The sequence below is a fragment of the Ictalurus furcatus genome, chromosome 24, assembly GCF_023375685.1.
Source record: "Ictalurus furcatus strain D&B chromosome 24, Billie_1.0, whole genome shotgun sequence".
Lineage (NCBI taxonomy): Eukaryota > Metazoa > Chordata > Actinopteri > Siluriformes > Ictaluridae > Ictalurus > Ictalurus furcatus.
Window position 1 is genome coordinate 13,629,819 of NC_071278.1, and position 23,134 is coordinate 13,652,952.

The window sequence follows — 23,134 nt, forward strand, 5'->3', positions numbered from 1 at the left end:
ACTTAGTCGTATGTTAACAGCCCATGACTAAGATATCATGAACTTCTTCATAAATGTGGAGCATAAATTCACGGAATTGAAGAACTTAAAAACCTTGAACATAGAACTTTCTATCGTTTGGACTATTGCACATTTTAACATTTCATTTAATTCATTATTTTCAGTAGAATTTCAAGTCAGAAGGCTTTTTGCAGTATTTGTAAGAAAGTTTATTTCAAGCAAACAGCTTTAACAAATGCAGGTGTTGTGCACACACTTTCATATCTTATCAAATGTTTAATATTAATTCAGTTTTTACTTTCATTCATTCATTCATTCATTTCATGCAGTACGATTGTGTAAAGATGTAAATAATTGATCATATGGAAAAAGAATATTGAATTTAGACATTTAGGAAGGGTACTGAGTTTTCTGTATTCTCCAGGTGTTTTCAGTTGAGTTGAGTTTAGTACCCAAACATGACCGTTTCTTTGGTATGCGAGGCATTTTGTATGGATCTGGAGTGATACATTGAATCATTTACTTACTAGAAGATTCTGTGTTTGTATTTTTATTTGTTTTGCTATATAATGTACTGAGACTCATTAGAATCCCTAATGCTATTCGTGTCGAGCTTGTTATCTGAATGACTATGTATCCTACTATATGCCAAATCATCATATACTGTTTGTTTTCCTCTCAGCTGACCAGTTCAGTACCAAAGTTCCAAAACAAAGTCATGTTTTTCCAGATTCTTTCTTTGTTGTTCTGTGACAGGACAGACTGTTCACAGCTTATCAGCTATTTTATTGTCCTTTTATAATGAATCTTAGACTTTTAGTAATTGCAATACCTGTTTTTTCTATGGCTGATCATTTTTTTTTACACTTTAAGTATTTTCCTCATTGTGCACAGGTTAATCACATCCCCAAGTGTTCTTCTTAGCATTGGTTTAGAGATGTAACTAGGTAATGCTATGCACATAACAATGGTAGAAACTGCCAATTCTTAAACAGCAGCATTTTCTGTCTTATTTTAATTTAGATGTTTGGCATATATGTAAGATCTGGACAATCCAATAATTAGAAAGCAAATATGCTGTCGTGAAATGTTTGGTGAAGACTTTCCATAACCATCCTGTGACCATGTTTTACCAGAGATGGCAATAATTCTTGAGAAATTATAATTAAACATTGTTTCTCTCTCTCTCCCTCTCTCTCTCTCTCTGTGTGAGTGTGTGAGAGATAAATGGAGTCTTCAGACACAAACGTGTTGAGCAGGTTGTTGTAATGAAACTGCATACAAAATGCACAACACGCTCGAATAATCTATCAATAATTATAGACTGGAGAAATCCAAAACACAAAACAAACACTGACAATACTTGAAGGCACCAGTTTGTTAGGCACTTATTAATTTTTTAATCAGTGGTATTTTGTGACATAAAATACTATAAAAGATAGATACAATTCCCCTTTAAAGCACATGTTAGGGCTGTTGTGTCTGACCTACATGAATAATCACTATACTTTAACGACATGTCAATGCTAACCCAAGACCAGCCTCAAAGCTTCAGCAGTGTACAGCAGTGCTAATTCAGGGATTATGCTTACCCCTGTTGTTAAAGCTATGAAAATCATATAGCTTCAGATAAGAAGGTTAAGGATAAAGCAATAAAATATCTGATAAAAAAAAATAAAATCAGTCTAAAGAAATTATAAAAACATTATAAAGATATGTCCTGATGGTTCATTTGTTCCGGCCTGTAGGCCTACTGTGGTGAAAACATACTTGTGACTGTGCAAGGTCCTGTAAAAAGTCCAGTCTGACTTCTTTGCTAATAGAAAACCTTATTACAGTAACACTGTGCAAATTCAGCTTACACAGTATTCATATGCTTTTAAATGTGTTATTGCTTTTAATGTAATACTTCAGGAGAAATTGCTTCTTTGCTTTAAAATTACTTTACTTTGAAGTAAAGATTTTTTAGGAAGAAGGTTTGCACATCATCCCACATATATTCATTTGAAGACTTAGTATGAGGGCCTCACTTGGAAATCCCTTTTAAAACACATTAAATGCACTGGAAGAGCAGTCAAATCACTTTACACGTGCTTGCATCACAGGTCCTCTCCCGGCTGGTACTGTGGTTCAGTGGCGGTGAAGTAGTCCTCCAGGAAGCCCTGCAGGTACTCAAAGGTGTGGCGCTCGTCTGCGTCCTTCCTCCAACACTGCAACATTAACTCGTGCAGAGAGGCTGGACAGCCCTGTGGACATGGCATACGATAACCGCGCTCCACTTGCTCCAGTACCTCCCTGTTATTCATCCCTATATGTACACAAAGACAAATCATGTCAGCATTTTGCATAACAATGCCTAAACTGTGAATAACTCTGAATAAAATAGCCATTTTTTTCTAATTAAGTATAATTATTTTAAAGGTGCATTTTGTCATTTGTAGAGCTCCATATTGACATCAATTACAATTGCACTGAAAACATGGACAAGTTTTGCCTTCATCCCCTCTATTAATCCCACATATATTCTTTTTGAAGCCAATGTAAGTATTTTGGAATTGTTTAGTTTATACAGGAAATCTTTTATAGAACAACATGTTTCCAATTCATAGATTTTACTGTTGGTATGCATACTGTAGCACTTCAAGTTTATTGCTGTCAGTATAAATATTACAAAGATCAAGACTTATTGATAAATTGGTTTTTGCACATAAAATGAGGAGAAGACTAGAGGACATGACAAAAATGAACAGCATTTTGAACCACTTGAAACACACCATCACAAGCACACACACTGCACTGTATATACCTGGGTATGGCACTCTGCCTTTTGTAATGAGTTCAGTCAGTAGGATGCCAAATGACCACACATCTGATTTGATGGTAAATTTGCCATAGAGAGCTGCCTCTGGGGCGGTCCACTTTATGGGAAATTTTGCTCCTGTAACGCACCAAACAACAATAAACACAACAAACAAATTGAAAAAATAGTGTAATGAAATACAGAAGTGCATTAAGATGCAATGGCAAAAAGGAACACAGATCTCATCTGACGTAAAAGCAAATAACAAGAGTGGAAGTTGAATTGAACAGAATAGAGGAAAAAACAAGTACAAAAAAAAAAATGCAATAAGAACAGTATAGTGTTGGGTGGAGTCTGTAGAGCGGAGGACTGAATGACCTTGTCTGGCGGTGTATTCATTGTCTTCGATGAGTCTGGCTAGCCCAAAGTCGGCAATCTTACAGACCAAGCTCTCTCCCACCAGGATGTTGGCTGCTCTCAGGTCTCTGTGGATGTAGTTCATCCTCTCAATGTACGCCATCCCAGCTGCAATCTGTTAGAAACACAAACGGCATGTTATCACTACAGAATACCTCAAAAACCTAATAATCTAAGGCATTACAATAATGCAATAATAATATAGTTTTCAAGTTTTCATTAATGATTTATTCATTAGCAACACAAATATTTGGATTATCACTCACTATTTAACATTTCATTACATACTGTGTTATATATGTGTTAACTAAACAGACCGCCATTAACTTGTCCTCAAACGTAAATTTTGTATGTAGGTTTGCTTTTATATTTTTTTGCCAAGGCAGGGCGTAGATGGGTGCAAGTGTCTTCTGCTGCTAGACTATATTATAACACATATTTATGTTTAAAATATCTGGCCATACTGCCTTTATTAATATCATAACACACTGGTTGGGTTAAATGTAACACAAAATTAACTGGACACTTGTATATTACACACAGACATGTGGTTTGAGAGTGATAACCTGAGTTATTACTACAGGCCTGGCACAATATGTAAATAATAGGGTTTTAAGCTTTAACCTGTGCAGCCATGTCCACAAGTTGAGGCAGCTTCAGATTTCTGCCTTCTCCATCTTTGAGAAAGTCTAACAGGCTTCCTGAAACACAAATAAGAGGTATGAATGAGATTAACCTCGGTTGTGGCCATTCTTGTGTGTTTATGTGTGTGTGTATGCATGTTTACCTTGACTCATGAACTCTGTGATGATGTAGATTGGTTCTTCTGACACCACAGCATACAGCTGCACCAGTTTGTCATGGCGTAGTCTCTTCATGATCTGGGCCTCATCTAGGAAGGCCTCTGGAGACATAGTGCCTGGCTTCAGAGTCTTCACTGCCACTTTAGTAGTGCCATTCCACATCCCTACAGACAGTCAAAGGCAGTGTGATACAGTGTGACAAACACAGAGACATGAGGTTTATGAGTTAAGAGACGGAGTGAGGGAAAGGATGGGGGTAAAAGATAACTAGAGTGGTGGCTATAGAAGGTTATATTATAATATCAGGCAAGAGAATGGTTAGACAGAATGGACAGACAGATTCACTAGAACCAGCAGGAGCGAGGGAGCTTCAGAAAAGGGTACTAAACGGTGGGTTTAAAGCACAAATATCTGTCACTAAGGTGTTTCAAAAGTACTTCAAGAGTAAATTTTTTAATTGTGGGGGAATGCATGTATTTGAAGAGACACATTATTAAGGCATACCATAGGACCTTAAAGATGACTGTTGTGCCTTTGAGGGAGCAATGGCAAAAAATAAACAACTCTCAGGATTTGAGTGGCTTTCCTACACTGTTAGAAAAATGTTCGTATTTGTTCTTTATTGTACAAACAGTGTACCATCAAGGGCATGTCTATTGTGCCTTTAGCTAGAGGTCCATGATTGTAATAGTAACATCATCAAGGTATAGCACTTGACCACTGTTGTACTTTGAGAGTACATTAATATTGCTGCTACCTTGGAAATCAAAATGAAGATTGAGCTCATCACTTGAGGATCACATAAATAGGAGTTCAAAGAAACTGGCGAAACACAAAGACTCTGCCATAGGTTGCTAAGCGGCATAATTTCTATGTTATCTACAGCTTTTCTCACAAAACTGTATAGTTCATATTAAAACAGCAGTGCAGATGTGCAACAAAGATATATCCTGGTTTAAAGCACAGAATTCATTTGTAATTGGCTCAATATGCTACAGTTAACATGGAGAGAGACTGTATAAGCATACTATGACAAGGCATGTGACACAGATACAGCCTCCACCAGGCACAGGCAGCAGCATTGAAGTTAGCGGGGACAGACACTGGCTCCGGACACTGATGCTAGGGGTAACTATCTCACCCATCCAGACGTCACCAAAGCAACCCTGACCCAACTTCCTCTTAAGTTGCAGGGTGTCCCGGGGTATCTCCCAGGCATCTCTGGCCAAACCGAGGGTCTGGGGTGTGGAATTTGGACATGGAGTGGTCAAGTAGTAACATAAACCATCATGAGTACCTGAGGGAGGGTGCAAGAGAAAAACAGAGAGGGAGAGGGGAAAAGGGTGGAGATGGAAAAAGAGTGAAATAGTGTTGCATGCAATGACACAGGGATTAGAGGAAGACCATGGCAGCTGCACAGCCTTAGGTTGATCCTCATAGCTCAGCCATTTAACACTGGAGCAAAGTATGAGAATACACCGCATCAACTTGCTGTGCTTGTTGCCCTTAACCTTCCCCTTCAACATGCCCCAGTTCAGTGTGGTTCCTACCCATCCACACTTCACCAAATTGACCGTTGCCCAGTTTCTTAATTAGCTGAAGTGACTCCCTCGGTATCTCCCAAACATCCTTAGTCTTCACTGACAGGTCAGCTAATTTAGGCATACCCCGCCTACAGCTGCCCATCAAACGGCAGCAAAGCCCTGCTGCACGATCTGAGTCGAAGAAAATACAGAAAGAGGGACATATATATTCACACACACTCAGGAAACACACAGAAAATCACAAGAGATATGTAGACAAACAAGCAAACAGCAAGAATAACAGAATTTAAGTTGCATATAGTGGAAAGAGGCTAAAATAGACACATACAGTCACAGAGAACTGCTCACTTAAAGGAAGCACAACTTAGCATAGATACACAAATAACAGATCTGTTGTATCAGGGAAGACAGAAATATGGCCTCAGTATAGCTGTGGCTTGAGGTTAACTCTTATACTGACAGTAGCACACTGTTGAGTGTATTTGCGTGTGTGTGTGTGCATACAGGGTGTTAATGTTTGACAAAGATCAAACCTGAGCTCAAACATGACAGAAATACATTAAATCAGGAGAAAGAGGGAGATGAAAATACAGAGAAGTATTTAGACTTTTGTAGGACAACAAATTTGTTTTATCAAGCATGACAAAGGAGGAAAACAAGCTGGTAAAAGTGTGAAAAGTGAAACTGACCTAAGTAATCACAGGTCATCGCTGTTACCATAAGGTTACTTCAAATGATTACATCTTTAAACCCTCAAGTCACAAAAGTACCATTACGCAAGTACCATTCTTAAATATACACTTTATTGGGAACACCAGTAAGTGCAAGTAAGTGGCAGGTGGAAACACCTTGTTGATGAGAAAGGTCAGAGGAGAATGGTCAGACTGGTTCTAGCTGATAGGACCACACCAAAATGTTGAACACCTGTTAGCCAAGAACAGGAATCTGAGGCTACACTGGGCACAAGCTCACTGAAACAGGACAGCTAAAGATTGGAAAAATATTGTCTGGTCTTCAACTGCCCAGTTTCATATGAGACACTTTTCTGCTCACCATGGTTTATTTCAGTTATTGTAGCCTTCCTGTCAGCATTAACCAGTCTGGATATTCTCCCACCAATATCCACCATATTCATCAACAAGAGGTTCCCACCCCAGAACTGCCACTCACTGGATGGTTTTGTTTTTCCCACCATTTTGTGTAAACTCTAGGGACTGTTGTGTGTGACAACCCCAGACTCTTAAAACAGATTTGTTCAAAATGACACATCATTGGGTTCATTTTTAACACACCTCTGGGTCTTGTTCAGGACAATACATTTTGTGTTGCTTTCAACACAATCGGTGTGGTAGTACATTTAACACATGCTGTGTGTTAGTACATTTCCACACAAAGATGTGTTAAAAAATAACACAAAATAACACAGATGTGTTGTTTATACTTTTTTTTACTTACAATTATCCTCAAATGCAATTTGTTTGTATGCTAAAATTCTACTAAAACGCTCACAAAATAAACAAACGTGCATGAAATTCAGGTGACATTTATTAAAATCATTCAAACATTTGACAGATGTTTTCACAGTAAGAATTGGAGTTGGTGAATCTTCTTACAAATCTCCCTGCCATCTGGGAAGACAAGAGTCCCACTCCCTTACATTTGAAAAGCTGTAAAAAAGCAAAATGAGTGTTGATTAGTTGTTAGCTACAAAATATGGACAAATGCCTTTGGGCTTCAACTGAGAAATTGTGTTACAGAATCCCAAATGGTGTAATTTTGGAAATGTGACCTCCTCTCTCCTAATGAACAAAATGGCGGGAAAATCTAGCTAACTTGCGAATATTTATTTTCCCATCTTTAGCACCTCACCGCCAATTCTTTTGCACAACCTAATTAAGTCAACCAAGATTACAAAGATAGTGGAAAGCATTACAACCTACTGTAATCCCACTCTCTCTTTTTGTCATGTTAACCTTGTGAAGAACTTTTGGCCTTGACATTACTGGGCTAGCTATGTACCGTTAGTCACTGACTGTCTGCACCTGTTAACCAGCATTAACATTCACCCAATACAAGAAGAAACACGGCCCTAACACATCCTCCTAATGCTAATTACTGCAGCTTGCCTTGTCTAAAACACTTGCTAAATGTAGTTAACGTTAACCCACTCTCTATATTACATCATGGTGAACAGATGTAATGCTATATTTTCGTTAACTCTCAAAAAGGTAATGGGAATCGTCTACCATTACCACAATGTGTATACTAAAGTAATGTTATTAACTCAGGTGAGCATCTAGGTTAGCATCACATCCCTACTGGGTTTGGTGACAGCATCCAGCTAGCTAACCCTCACTCAGAGCCTCAGATAAGATTCAGACCCAGAGAATTATAGAATAACCTCAGTCCATATTTCACAGCCAACATAAGCACATGACACTAGTAGTGTAATGCTAACACTGAAGAAGCAGTACATGATATTCCCTCCTAAAGCCATAGTGATAGGTAAAGTTAATTATCACTCTCTGAGTTACTGTTTTCCAATGAATACATTTTCGAGAGCTCTCTGCCTAAAGATCACATACTCGGCCAGGCATTTTCAGCAGCATTAAGGCTAAATAGTGATGAACGCTAACTTACCTGTGGTCATTTGGTTTCCTCGCCTCAGGACTCCGACTCCTCTATCACAGTCAAAAGGTCAAAGCAACGAACATTCACTTTGAGGCGAGTTCAGAGTTGGATGATGACGTCGGCAGCGCAGTCCGCAACGTGATTGCACAATAATTTAACACAACATGTGTTGAAATAGTAATAACACAAAAAGTGTGTAGGATATTAACGCATCCTTTCTGAGAGTTCAGGAGATCAGCAGTCTCTGAAATCAAACTCAAACCAGCCCACCACAACCATTCCACGGTCAAGGTCACTGAGATCACATTTTTTCCCCAATTCTAATGTTAACTGAAACTGCTTATCCGTATCTGCATGAATTTATGCATTGCGTTGCTGCCGCAAGATTGGCTGATTGGGTAATGGCATGAATCTATATAGTATATTTAGTTTATTTTTATACATAAACCTACAAACATTACCTTTCAATTTACAGTTTATCATTACATCAGCAATGACTATCAACTCCTAGACAGTATTTGGAAAGCAATTCACATTCAGTAACAATATAAACATCTGTAGCAACATCTGCAGTCACTACTAAAGAACATCAGCACCACTGAGTGTGTTTCACTGTGCGTTTGTGCAGGAAGAACTATTACAGCAGACCTGAATAATGTTGCACCAGTTGCTGAACAGTTTCAAACTGGCTGCGGGTTGTGATGTAATATCCACCATTATCAAGCTTCCTGATCTTATAATGCTTTACATGGTCGCCCTTCGCCTCATCCCAGTCTCTGATAGACAGAGAGTATGCTCCTGAGGGACAGAGAAACAGCCAGAGAGAACAAAATACAATTAATATACACCATTTGGAACAGGCATTGAGAGCAAGAGTAAACGTTAATAGAAGTGAGAGGTGTCCCATACCTTTAGTAGTCTCACTCTCTCTTATTAAGAAGGTCCCTCTAGGGCTGGTCTGGCCCAGGAGCTGCCGTTCTGCATCCTTACGGCCCATTTTCCCAAAATACCATCTACAAAAATACACAGTTATTTGCTAAATATTTAACCAACGATATATATACTTAAATATTAAAATATATACAAACACACTCAGTTGCTACTTTTTTTAGGTACAATTATTGCATTGTCTACTTTGTAGGTATATAATTACTAAGTGTGGCCCACATGTTTGTCAGCCCCTCTCTACCCTGTTACTGGTGTTAATGGTGTTCCTGAGGATTTAAACTCTATGTATACTTATTGGCCTGTTTATTGCACACATTGTTAATCCAAAGAAAAACCATTTTCAATAGTTTACCAGTGGCTTTTAACAACCCTGTTCCATCTGATGCACTCTTACCAATGCAACGCACGCTACTATGCTTCTACCATGTCAGTGACACTGCTGAGCTGAGAATGGTCAACATCCCAAATAATATCTGGCCCTGGTGTTCTCTTCCCATTGGTGACAGAGGCCGAGAATTGTGTTGAATAGCAACAGATGGGCTACAGCCAGTATTTGTACACCTAAAAATGTCACCAATATGGAAGCTGTACTTGACAAAATGGCCAGTGGGTGTAGCTATAAGTTAGCTGTAGCTAATAAACTGGCAGCTGAGTGTATGGTATATTTTTACGTAACTGTGGTCTACAAGCCACAGATTAACTTGTGTGTATTATTTACTGTGTGTGTTACTTACTCCTCAGCCTGTATTGAATCCACAGGGGCCACATAGTTACTGGGAATGTATCCAGACTTTCCAGTGTCCAGAGAGCGTGCTTCCCACCAATCACCTTCGCTGTGAAAGCAAAAAAAACAGGTACTACATTAACAATATTGTAACACATAGCTTAATAGCTTAACAAACTCTTAATGCTGCATGAGTTGGATGTAACGCGTTACTGTAATCTAATGACTTTTTCTGATAACGCAGTAACGTAACACATTTCATTTTAAATGTATGTAATTCGATTACAGTTAACGATGTCAATAAAATGACGTTACTTGCGTTGCAAATTTATCGTTAAGAAAACAATATTACGTAAAATGCATTTTTTAAAAAGTTTTTTCTTTACAGATACAAACTTCAAACAGATACACACTTAACAGTTATAGATAGATGGATGGATGGATGGATGGATGGATGGATAGATAGATAATATAAAAAAATATAAAGAATTGCGATTGGGTGTATGTGTCCCCCGCCCCGCCACCCAGTCAGAGTCGAGTCCATAATGACAAAGTGTCTCTGGAACCAATCTATCATAGACAAATTCAAATGGATAGACATGAGCTAAGAGGTTGTGCGAAACGCAAATTTGTCAAAGCACATAGGCACCATTCACAATGTACCCGCAATCGCAAGATTTTTTCTTCAGATTTAGAAAAAAAAAACTTTTGATGATTTAATTAATGACTTTGCATACACAAAAGTCAAGAAAGAAGGTTTGATTTGATATTTGTGAAACGCTTTTCTCTTTTAACTGGTTGATCAATTAGTGATGCTTGTAAAGTCAGTGTATGCTCTGCTGCTGTGTAAGTTTCACTATTTGTGTTGCACTGCTGTGTGTCTCTATGGTTCTAAATTCAATCTTTTTTTCTTTTTTCTTAACTTTCTTGAGCTTCAAGTGTGGTCACCCTAGGGCACCACAGTGCTGGGCCTGATTTAACCCCTCCTGGTGGCTCAGTGGTTAAGGTGCTAGTATACTGATCAAAATCCCCAAACCACCAAACTGATACTGTCAGGTCCTTAACTCAATCTGCTCTGGGGGTGCCACATCATGGTTGACCCTGTGCTCCAACTCAAACTTCCTACGGGATATGCACATTTAACTGTACTATAATGTATATATGACAAATAAAGGCTTTCTTCTTCTTCTAACCACCCGGGGCAGTGAGAATCACTTTGGTACATTCTTGTGTGCATGCAGACGCACACCAAGACCTTCAACAAAGTCACAAAGTGACCATATGATATAAACACCATTGTCAATAGTCATCATTCCATTTCTTTTTCTTGCCTCATATGCACGTCAGACTTCATCTGCATCTTGGAGCTGCTATCTGTGTAAAAGCTTGTAACTACGGTCAAAGCTACAGGGAATCACAGTCTTCCATTAAGAAGAACCTGGTGACTGTTCCTTGTCATGCCCAGTACAAAGCCCCATGGTACAATTTCAACTTTCCAGTCAACCTTAAGGTGGGCCAGTTACTCCTGACATCATGGCATATGTTATCAAGGTAATACTCAGTGTTCAATGAACACCAGACAGTTACTAGTATTCAGTGTTATTCAGAATTCATTCATGTCGTTCTCATTGTCTTTCAGGTTCCAGGCAAACTATGGCTGTATGACAACAGTATTTATATCAAATAGTACATCATATGATCACGTCTTGACTTTGTTGAAGGTCTCGTGCATGCACAGAAGAAGGTATTGATATTTAATGTGCATGGCAGTTTAAAAGAACCAGTTATATACAGTACATAACTAGTGTTTTCTCAAGTTTACTCACGTGTTATTGATAATGTGGAACTTTTCCCCCTTCTGGAAGCTCAGGTCATCTTCTGTCCGGGCATCATACTCATATAGCGCTATAAACAGTGTCACCCCTCCTCCTGTAGTCAGGCAACCACAAACACACACACGCGCACACGCGCACACACGCACGCACATGCACACACATGCACACACACAGGCACACACGCACACATACACTGGATTAGCAACAGGGTAAATTATAATGTGCGATCAGTCTAAATTAATACAGCGCACGCGCACGCACACACACACGCACACACACACACACACGCACACACACACGCACACACACACGCACACACACACGCACACACACACGCACACACATGCACATATACTGGATTAGCAATAGGGTAAATTAGAATGTGCGATCAGCCTAAATTAAGACACCACACACACACACATACACACATACACACATACACACATACACACACACAGACCTGTGATGGCAGTAGACCGTGCTTGGCTAGGGTTGGAGGGGAAGCTGGATGCAGGAAATGCACTAGAGCTAGAGATTGTGCTGGGGAAATCGTTGAAGTTTGGGATGAGGCCGGCCCCTGAGTTCTGTGTGGGGTCTGCAATGTAACGCGAGCTGTCCAGCGCTTGAACCCCACCCCCTGCGTCACATGTGTCACCATATGACACATTGGCCACTTTGGTGGCCTTCCTCTGCTTACAGCAAGCACAGCCCATACTAATCTTGATTTTCACAGAATATCGCTCATCACCCTGGAAACAGAGCTTCTGCCCAAGAGACAAGAACACAGACCTAAGGAAGAAAATAACTGCAGATGCAACACGTTAAAGTGAAAGACACTAAAGCTCAGTAGTCTCTAGCCTCATGGTGGAGCTTTCCTGTGCTGTGTCACTGATCGTTTTTGCAATGTTTCTCTCAATAGTGTGGAATGAAATGATATATGTTCATTGTTGTTTGTGATAACTGTTGATACATTAATATTTCTGAATCCCAGAAATGGTTGACAGTAGCGTTAGCAATTTAGCATTGTGATTTATTAACAAGTCAATCAGTGTCTTACCAGATTCTCAAATCATCTGTTCATCCACACCATCTCCCTACAGAAAGAAAGAAATACAGTCAGAGATACAGAAAGTGAAAGAGAATTATAAAGGTTCTGACATTTGTGGCTTCCTCTTTTTCTCTCCAGTAAGAGAAATAGGAAGTAGCTTTTCTCGAACACGGTACTCTGTTGTCAGATGTCTATAGTTCTTTTTCTCAGCTTGGTTGAGCATCACTATCTGACTGGCCATCAGTGGAGAAACAGGATGTCAGTGCTGCCCATGTTTCCTGTCTGACCCTCAAAAACCTCCCTCTGTTTCCTGTAGAGAGAGGCGGTGCGTTTCAGTGAGCTGACGAGAGGTGGCTGCTTCTACTTTTTATATACCAAACCAAGATCAGACACACCATCACCACACTTATCTCACACCACTGCAGAGTGTGAGAAACACAGTCACAGCCTTTGAACAGCATCAGAATTACCAGTGGAAGAAGTAAAGAGGTCTTGTAGTACAAAATGTATGTTGCACATTTTCTTCATGTTTCTTGATATATGATAAAATCCTGGATATGTTGAACTGTATTGTGCATATCTAAATGATAATTAACATTTCAGAATACAATATGTATAGAAGAATCAATGTTTATTCTGTTTTCGTATACACCATCATTAAAAAAGTTACAGTCACTGACACCACTTGACATGTGTCTCTTTTTAGTTCTGAACAGCTTTCAGTGCAGGGCTTGTGGCCCGCTATTATAGCTAATGGGCGACTTCACTAATGTTCTTTCCCTTAATCTGCCACTATAAAACAAAGTGCATACATCTTCTACTTCATTTAAAGTTTTGTGATTGTGTTCTCTGCTTATCTTAGGAATTAAAGTAACGAGTAACCTAATGTCTGAGTTTCGTTCTTAGCCTCCGCATTCCATATTGACCATGAATAAATAAATCAACCACTTATAGTTTTCTGCCACCTTCTGAAAATGTTTTTACAAACACATAAATTTCTTGCATGTAGTCTAAAATACTACAAAAACATTTTTTTTTCAAACAAGGTGGTTTACTAACCTGACTGGCTGAATAGTGTTATTGTATAGATGTTCGTTTTCTCAATTTTACACAATGAGGATGCATCCAAATTTACCGACTTGAAGAATGTGTGTAGATTCTTGTAGAATAGTCAACAATGACACATATAATCCTGAATATCACAGAAATTATGACCAACCACCCCCCACCACCACCCCCCCCCCGCCGCCCACCGTCGTCGCCCACACAAACACCTTTCCGAACTGTATAATAAAATTAATCATACTGCATACAAAGCTCCCCTCTGAGATTACTGAGGACAAAATACACACGCGAAAAAGACGGATGCAATTGAAAAGTGTATTTAACAATGTATTTAAGTGTATTTAAGTATTTATTATACTGCCTAACGTACTTTATCATGACATGAATAAGCTGTTAGGTGAGGAAATAAATAGTTGTATGCTATAGGGCTGCAACAACTAATCGATAAAAATGGATAATAATCGATAATTAAAATAATCAACAACGAATTTCATTAGGGATTAGTTGGGTCTGTGACGTCACTTCACAATGATGAAAGACGCATTTCTATGAATAAAACACGTGAAAAACAGCGGCGGTCACAGAGTGAGCTGCTGCTGCAGGAAAAGTACATGATACATGATCTAGGTCGTCCAAAACATGAGAATGTTTTATATTAAGCGCTTAAAACAAACTCGTAAGTGTATTAACGTGGTTTGTCGTGTCAGACGCTGTGACAGATGCACGTGCTGTTTAATGTGTTCCAGACGTGTTTTCTTCAGGCAGAAATTACATTTTTACCTTTATATACTTATCTGTAAATATTAGAAATTCACACCAGTATTTCCATTTTATATAAAGCCTCATCCTGACAGCAAGAGAGTCTCCATTAAACTACACTGAATGAGCACGAGTCCAAGCATGCGCGTCAATCAAACAGCGCACAATATAACTCTGACTAAAATATCCATTATGATCAAATATGTTGTTTGATGCTATATTTAGCGATATTTAGAAACAAAAGTAATTGTGGTTTTATGAGAGCAATAACTGTAATGGGGTTATAACATGTCATTGTATATAAATGTAAGAAGTGTCATACATTTACAGAATAAAGAAACATGTTACTATGTTTAAATGAATGAATATGTGTGTTACTGCAGAATTTTCAACCTCTTACCAGTTAACACTTAGTTTGTGCTTTTGTTTTTCTTTTTTAGCATTTTAATATAGTGATTTAACTTCTGCTTTAAAGCTTGTGGACAATCAGTTGTATTTTTTTTTCCTTTAAAAAAAATCTTTTGCACACGTATTGCATAGCCCACATAGATACATTTAATATAGAGATGCACTGATGTATCGGCTGATAATCGGTATCGGCCGATAAAGGCAATTTTTCACATTATCGGCCATCAGCTGATAGTTTAAAAACATCCAATGATCAGGGCCGATTATATCCTGTCAATCAAAAGAGGGCGGGAAACACATCGATTTCATACTGTGTGTAAATATGATGTCACTTGTGTGGAATGATGACAAAACTGCAGTTTATAAGCTCTGCACTGCTAAAATTTTACACCAGACGCTGAAGCAGTGAAGCAGAAGTTTCGGCGTCAAGTCTAATTTTTTTTTGCTGCACAACTCGCGCTGAAATGAAGCAGCAATACACTGTTGAAAGATTTAAATAAATATGAGTTGACAAAAATGCATATAGGCCTATTGAACAGAAAAATATATTTGTAGAGTAGTGTGTTTCATATCCAGTTGATATATAAAAAAGTTTAAATTATATATTACCAGTTTGATGTTCAATGATGAAGTAGAAATGCATTTGTTTGTGGTGAGTGAATGAATTCAGTCAATGTTAATATGAATTAATAACAATCAATAAGTTAAGAAATCTTACTTTCTTACGTTAAAAAAATCTTCAGAATTTAGTTGGTGTGTTAATGTTAATTAGAGTAATGTGTTTTCTGTTTATGAGACCAGTTACTGTGAAACAACTTGTGTAAATGGAGAGAAAAAAATTTTTATTTGCATTTCTTTCAGAATTGTGGAATTAATTATTATTAATTTAAAAGAAGGCATAAAAGGCAGAACTATCGGTATCGGTTATCGGTATCAGCCGATATCACTCAGAATAATCGGTTATCGGTATCGGCTGAGAAATTTAGTATTGGTGCATCTCTAATTTAATACCTTTTTCATAGCCTTCAATTTGTTTGAAGGACAACACTGGGCAGAATGTGAAATAATGTTTTTTCGAAAAATAAAAGAAAATAAAAATTGGCCTTTTAATCCAACTAATTGATTAATCTAAGAAATAATCGACAGATTAATCGATTATCAAAATAATCCTTAGTTGCAGCCCTAGTATGCTGAGAAACATTTTTTAAAAAGTTAACAGTTCACAAATTAAAGCGTATTAACTTTAACTTTTTTTTTTCTCACTGTGCTTCAGTGAGGCAGGGAACAACTCACAGATGAGAGTGAGCCACAAAGCCATTTTCAGATTATGAAAACGTTTGTTAGAAGCTTTGTATTTAAGGTTGTGCAGAGCAATGTGTGAAATGTAATTTTGGAACACGCGTCAAACACAAATAATTAAAGCAGGTGAACTGTGCTTAAAGTAACATGGAAACATTATTAATTAATTAAGGTTGTTATTAGGGATACTCTGATCGATCGGCCGCCAATCGTTATCGGCTGATAATCACATTCTATAACTCGATTGGTAGTCTCTAAATTTGGCCGATCTCAAGAACTGATTGCAAATTGAGGACATAAAAATCACATGATAACGGTAAACTTTAGAGCTACAGTCATTTCAACACCAGTGTGGAATTATTATGAAACAAAAAATTTGCCAAAATTTGCCATTTGCTGTGTATTTTTAAAGGTCTATTAAAATATTCATTGTAAAATGAATATTTGTTGTGCTTATTTATTTGATTCTCAGTTAAAACAACAATCTACAGCATTACTGTAAATAATATAACCAAGGCAACATCTGTGGTATTACTATATCTGGAAAAAAAAAAAAAGGTTAACAGTGACGGTCAACAGAAAGCTTAAATATCACTTATATAAAGCTTGAACACTCGATATCGGGATCGGCCGATCGTGATGACAAGAAATCGGAAATCGGTATGGGCTGCAAAAATCCTGATTGGAGCATCCCTAGTTGTTATTTTATTTGAACAATATTAAAATCTTAAATAATGTCTCTATAGTTGGACTTTACACACAAGCAGAAGGGCAAAGTAACCAGATACAGTGTGGGAAAACTCCACCCTGAAACATATTACTTATGTTTATATTGAAATATTTGTGATATCTTTAGTGATTCTGGTGCTAATTTGTTGGTTCGTGCTGTATTTTCACTGTTCCTGGGAGAAGTGATCTGTGAAGTCACTGTGAAGTCACAGAATGACATTAATAGCGCAGTTACACTGGAGTTTAAGAGTCGAACAATGTTAAATAATCTTAAACATGAGTAATAATAATCATGTTTCACTGTTAGCTCCAAAAAACAAAAGAACACACACACACACAAAAAAAAAAGAGTAATCCAACATAGAATTCAGGAAGATAGCAAATGTTGGAGAAGATTTTAACTTTTTAAAGTGTCTTAACATTTGGACAGTACATTTCAAAACAGATTGCTTACTCTATAAGCTACAAATAAAAGTCATTGGGTGACCTTTGATTCAGTTAATTAATCTATTAATGTATGTATTCATTTCTCAACCAACCAACCAATCAATCAGATAATTAGTTGATCATGTACATTTACAATTAATTACGTATAATTCCTAATAAATCTCTAACAGATCTAATCTCTAATATCTAAATCTCTAATATCACTCATCTAAAATAGAAAAAGAAAAAAAACAGGAACAGGGAGTGTTGCTTTTAAAATTGTACATGCTACTGGCACATACATACATGCAAATTCAGTGTCTTACCCCAAAGGGATGAAAATATCACCATAAAAACATCTTGCTTGTTACATGTGTATTTATCAAGCCAGTTTCTGAGAGATAGCTATTAGCATATAAGACAGTGCGTGTTATCACAGTGCTAGTAGTCAGCGTTTACCATCAGAGTTTACCATTTAATTTACCATCAGAAACCAAAATATTGGAATGGAGGAGAGTGTGGTCTGCACATCAATTTACACAAGAAAACCCACATACAATCTAACTAGCCCAATGTGATACTCTAATATTTGTGTAATAGTATCATTAATTCTTAGGATAAACCAGATCAAAAACCTTTTAATGAATAAATTCTTATTAAATTCAATAAACAAACACTGGTTGTACCTGTGTTGTAACATTAGTTCAAATAGGATGGAGAAGAGAGTGGCTCTTTTACAAGGGGGGGATTTGGTTTTAATTGCATCGCCTTGCATCCCTCCTCACATCAAGCCCTCGTAATATGGCAAGTAATGTTGTCCTGAATTAACTGAAAGCACAACATCCGAAATTCATTATACTGAGTGGTATGATCTTTAACAACCAATAATTACTTATATCCCACCATATTCCCTCTCCATGCATTCCACTTGGCAGGAGGCTGCCTGTGTAGTCAGAATTTTAGGGCAGTATTTGCATGAGATAATGTCTGGCCCTTTTAAGAGGGCAGAACAAGAACAACTGCCTTCTATGGTTCCTCATATTAGCCAAATTTGAAAGGAACCTGATATGTCTCTGTGTTGGGAATCTAACAGTTCAGCTTGAAATACAGTTTTTAAAAAAAAGATTCTGAGGTATATATCTAAAAATATGTAAGACATAACGTTCAGTGAAATGTTCCAGTATAAAATAGGAAATAATACATCAGGTGGAGGCAAAAATTTCCCTTTGGCAAGTTGGTCATTTGGTCAAACTTATATCAGGGAACTTGGTTATGCATTATACCAAGACCACAAAGCAGTGGTTAAAAGCAGATATGTGTATAAGTTTTACATACTCATAACTAAATTAAATACCAAACTTCTTCTTTTACATACAGTAGCTAACGTTCTAGTCCTTCACACCCACAGGTAATGTACATTACAAATGTACATTGTTGCTCTAGTACTAATTCTACTGCCATTCATTCCCCATATAAAACTGATGATTAAATAAATGCTTTCTATTTTTTCCATTTCTTGGAGGGATAGCTGAAGATATGCAATAGAGTAAATCTAGGCCAACTCTAAAACAGTGGCTCGCTGCTTTGATTATATTACAACATACCTACAAACTAGGCTATGAGAACTAGTGATTTTTACCCACTTTACAAGAACAGGTATTTTTCATAGCCCTAGTATATACTGTGTGATGAATTAACAATTGATCTCAGCATGTCTAAGTTATATCTAGAAAATAGATTGTGATACATTTGTGATATAGAGCTAGGCAATTATCATGATAGGAAATTTTACTATATCATCACTGGTTATAGGGCTATAATATCATGATTTATTAATACCATTCCAGCCCTATCTAGTGTGTTAAGATTGAGCATAAATTAAGAAGGAATGAAAAGTGTTATACCCAAATATTATTGTAAAAAAGGGAAATCTGATAATACAGAGTGGAAAAGGACAACACTGGCTTCATGGTTTTCAGGTGATGAATGTTTTTCCTCACAAAATCTCACAAACAGCAACAAACTTCTCACGGTCACACCCTTTCCTCTCCAATCTCCACTAGATAAGAATACTCCCTGTGGATCTTGGACACATGCTCACACACCTTGTTCAAGTGTGTGAGTCATTAGGAGAACAGATGTTTACATCTTAGCCTACATTCTTGTGTTTTTGGCACTCTGATTCCTCCAGCTTCCTTACACCACTCCTCGCTGTCTTGCTGTTTTCTTCCTTTCGCCCCTTCCTGCGACAAAATGCCGGAAATATAACAAATCCTGGAACAATACCGCATGATATGAATAATGGTCAATTATATATATTATATATATATATATATATATATATATATATATATATATATATATATATATATATATATATATATAATTATATATATAAAACTATATTTAACTGAATTATTTAAACCAAGCATAACTGCAATGAAAACTGTTTCTCCTTCACCTTCCTTGCTACAAATTTTATTCGCTCTTTTTTTCCCGCACACTTTTCCGGCCTGCCCTGTACCCCTTGCCTCTCCCTCCCTTCCATTCTCTCTCTCTCCCTCTGGGACAGGAAGTTCCCTCCCCCTAACAGGAAGACTTGTGTGAGTGGAGCTGGAATGATAGGATACAGGGAAGTGAGCAGTCATTCGCAGTATACATACATGAACACATACACGCACACGACAAGGCTGCAAAATTAATTGTGTGCTAATCAGCATCAGAGTTTTATACTAGTGTATAAGTTTATAATAACTACAAAAGACCAGAATAGGAACAGTTTCTATTGGTTATGCATGTTCATATGTAGCATAAAGCATTTCTGGTGACAAACAACACAGCAGATATGTGTGAAAAAAAACAATTGCTGCACAAGCACAGATATACTGTGCTACAGTGCAGCTTGAACATGAACAAAACCAGTGAAGTGCGTGAAGCAACAATGTGTAGTCCAATAGAAAAGTGTCACAAACACAGCTTCCTTTTCCCACATGAAACTGTAGAATTTCTATGATGAATTGGCAAACCATTGTTCTGAAAAGTATCACAATATTTAAATAAGAGTCATGTTGAAACCATTTTCAGCACTCCTACATTTAACACATCAAAACGTCCCTGTTCCCTTACCCTAATTCCAACTCCTGTTGAGGCTCACTGAATCACACCTTGAAATGCAAGGCGGGCTAAAAGACAATGGCAGATTCAAGTCTGAAAGAAAAAAAAGTTCAGGTTTGGACTGTACTGTAACTGGATGGAAACCCTGAACAGTCAGGCAAACCTGCGGACATTTCAGCTCCACTATCACAATAAGGTACAAATATGAGATCTTTATGCCGTGATATTCAGCTAGGAGCCATTTTCAGTATATTGCGCAGGTCAGTTCTGGCTTGCTTGTGTTTGGACATTTCCCCGTTTCAGGGAAGAGATATAGGGCCGGGCCCACTTCCTCCCATTGCGCCAGGAGGCTATAGGCAGGAAGTGACCTCGTAAAAGCACAGGAAATGATGAACCTGGCCTAATCTGGTTCCAGAGACATTCCATTCTGTTTTTCACCAAAAGTTATTAACTTTATTCACTATTCTCATCTAAGCACATATAGTGGTTTTAGATATGATAGTTTCCCCAACAGCTTACGCAACACTGAATTATGGGTGTGTGTCAACATACATGTGAACAGTGCAGGTTATCTAAGTAGCCCACCAGTAGCAGAAGCAGACTGGATTAATACTGTAGATGGATGGATGGATGGATAGATGGATGGATGGATGGGATGCAGAAACAAACTCCTATTTGCAGTGGAAGTGCTGCATGATAAAGAACGCCATTAGTTCAGGTCAGCCATTTCCAGCAACAGCTAAAGGCGTATATAGACCTAGATATATAGGAAATAAGTCTATAGGAGTAGACAGTCTGTGCCATTTCAAAAATCGAAACTTGAGGTCATCCACATCCGGAGTGAAAACACGCAGGCATCATCAGCTTTCTCTCACACACCCACCCACACACCACACAGATACTGTGTCAGAGTTACAGGGGCTTGCTTTTAAAACAGGAGGCAACGAGTTACAGTTAAACTTGTAAGACACGTCCAGCAGTAAACAAGGCATTCGCCTATACGTGCTTAACAATCGGACGCTTTCTCACATGCACAGCGACATGACATCCGCAACACAACAGGGAAGTGATACTGAACAAACCCAGCAACTTGTATTCCAGCTTGTAGACCTGTATCAGAGTTAATACAGCCTATACTTCACTACTGACTTAATACCAAAAGGATACCTACACCCTGTAAGTGCACTACACAGCAGCTGAAATAATGTAATGATGTAAATGTCCAACAGGGAACCAATCGGGAATCAGTCCGTGTCTCCGACCTCAACTCTGCCAGTGTGGGGGACGCGCGCGCACCCGCTGATAGAGATTCAAATTTCTTTTATTCACTTTTATACAAAACACCCAATAAAGAGGGGGGGAAACACAATCTCTGACACTCACCTGAACCAACTTCCTGACCCCGAGGCACAGAAGAGGCGTTAATTCACTATTCCGCTTTTCGACTTAAGAAAAGTCGCCGGCTCTGAACGCAGACGCGCTCTAGCTGTGTCCGGAAGGGCTGAAGTCTGCGCGCGCTCCGGTCCAGCGCGTGCAGGGGGGCGGACTTCTGTCATAATTCTCCACCCCTTAAACACAAGCACATACACACACACACACACGTGCACGCGCACACGTATAGTTCACGCAGCAGACCACCCATCCAACCAACCGTATAACCATCCATCCAACAAGTACAAGAATAATTTGGTGTCAACATTCATGAAAACAGTACAGTCAAGGAAGCTGTCGATTTTAGACAAGACACTAGGAACTCCTCTTGATCAGTGATATTCTACCTAGTGGGTAGAGAATATTTGGGGGGAAGACAGGAATACTATGTAGTTTAGATAATTTTGTAAAATCCAAATAAACTTTATAGATTTTTATCGGAAAGGGTTTAAACTATGTTTTTCATGCTTGTTCAATGAACCATAAACAATTATTACACATGCACCTGTTGAACAGACCTTAAGACACGAACAGTTTACAGGCGGTAGGCAATTACAGTAACAGTTACAATAACTTAGAACACTAAAGAGACCTTTCTACTGACTCTGAAAAACACCAGAAGAAAGATGCCTAGGGTTCCTGCTCACCTGCGTGAACATGCCATAGACCTGCTGCAGTGAGACATGAGGACAGTAGATGTGGCCAGAGCAATAAACTGTCCTGTAGATGATAATATAGCCATATCAGATCAATGTTTAGAATGTTTTACTCCGCTTAGAGAGATCGAACTAGCTTCATTAATCTCTTCAGCGAAATCATCAACTTGCATACTAGATCCTGTACCTACATGTTTCTTTAAACAGATTTGTCCTGGAGTAATTGAACCACTTCTAAATATAATCAGTTCTTCCCTTAGCACTGGCTATGTACCAAAATCATTTAAATTAGCAGTTATTAAACCCCTGATTAAAAAATCTGACCTTGACCCCTCTCAACTATCCAGCTATAGACCAATATCAAATCTCCCCTTCATCTCCAAGATATTAGAAAATGTTGTAGCACAGCAGCTATAATCGTACTTGCATAGGAACAACATTCATGAACTGTATCAGTCAGGGTTTAGACCTTATCATAGCACAGAGACAGCGTTAGT

General features: G+C 38.2%; 1 protein-coding gene across 3 annotated transcripts; it reads right to left on the reverse strand.

Moving 5' to 3' along the window:
- Positions 1-185: 185 nt before the first annotated feature.
- yrk (Yes-related kinase) lies at positions 186-22,075 on the reverse strand. Of its 3 annotated transcripts, none has more exons than XM_053612531.1 (13): positions 21,934-22,075; positions 12,760-12,796; positions 12,163-12,466; positions 11,694-11,796; positions 9,878-9,976; positions 9,105-9,208; positions 8,844-8,993; positions 5,571-5,735; positions 4,005-4,184; positions 3,842-3,918; positions 3,179-3,332; positions 2,807-2,938; positions 186-2,308 (listed from the first exon to the last, which is right to left on the reverse strand). In XM_053612531.1, the coding sequence occupies exons 3-13, from the start codon at positions 12,413-12,415 to the stop codon at positions 2,100-2,102; spliced, it is 1,626 nt and encodes a 541-aa protein (XP_053468506.1). In that variant the 5' UTR covers positions 12,416-12,466; positions 12,760-12,796; positions 21,934-22,075; the 3' UTR covers positions 186-2,099. The 3 variants fall into 3 exon arrangements, with proteins under 3 accessions (XP_053468506.1, XP_053468507.1, XP_053468505.1); XM_053612532.1 differs by lacking the exon at positions 5,571-5,735 and adding an exon at positions 5,162-5,317 and having other exon boundaries at positions 12,163-12,491; XM_053612530.1 differs by having other exon boundaries at positions 12,163-12,491.
- Positions 22,076-23,134: the final 1,059 nt, after the last annotated feature.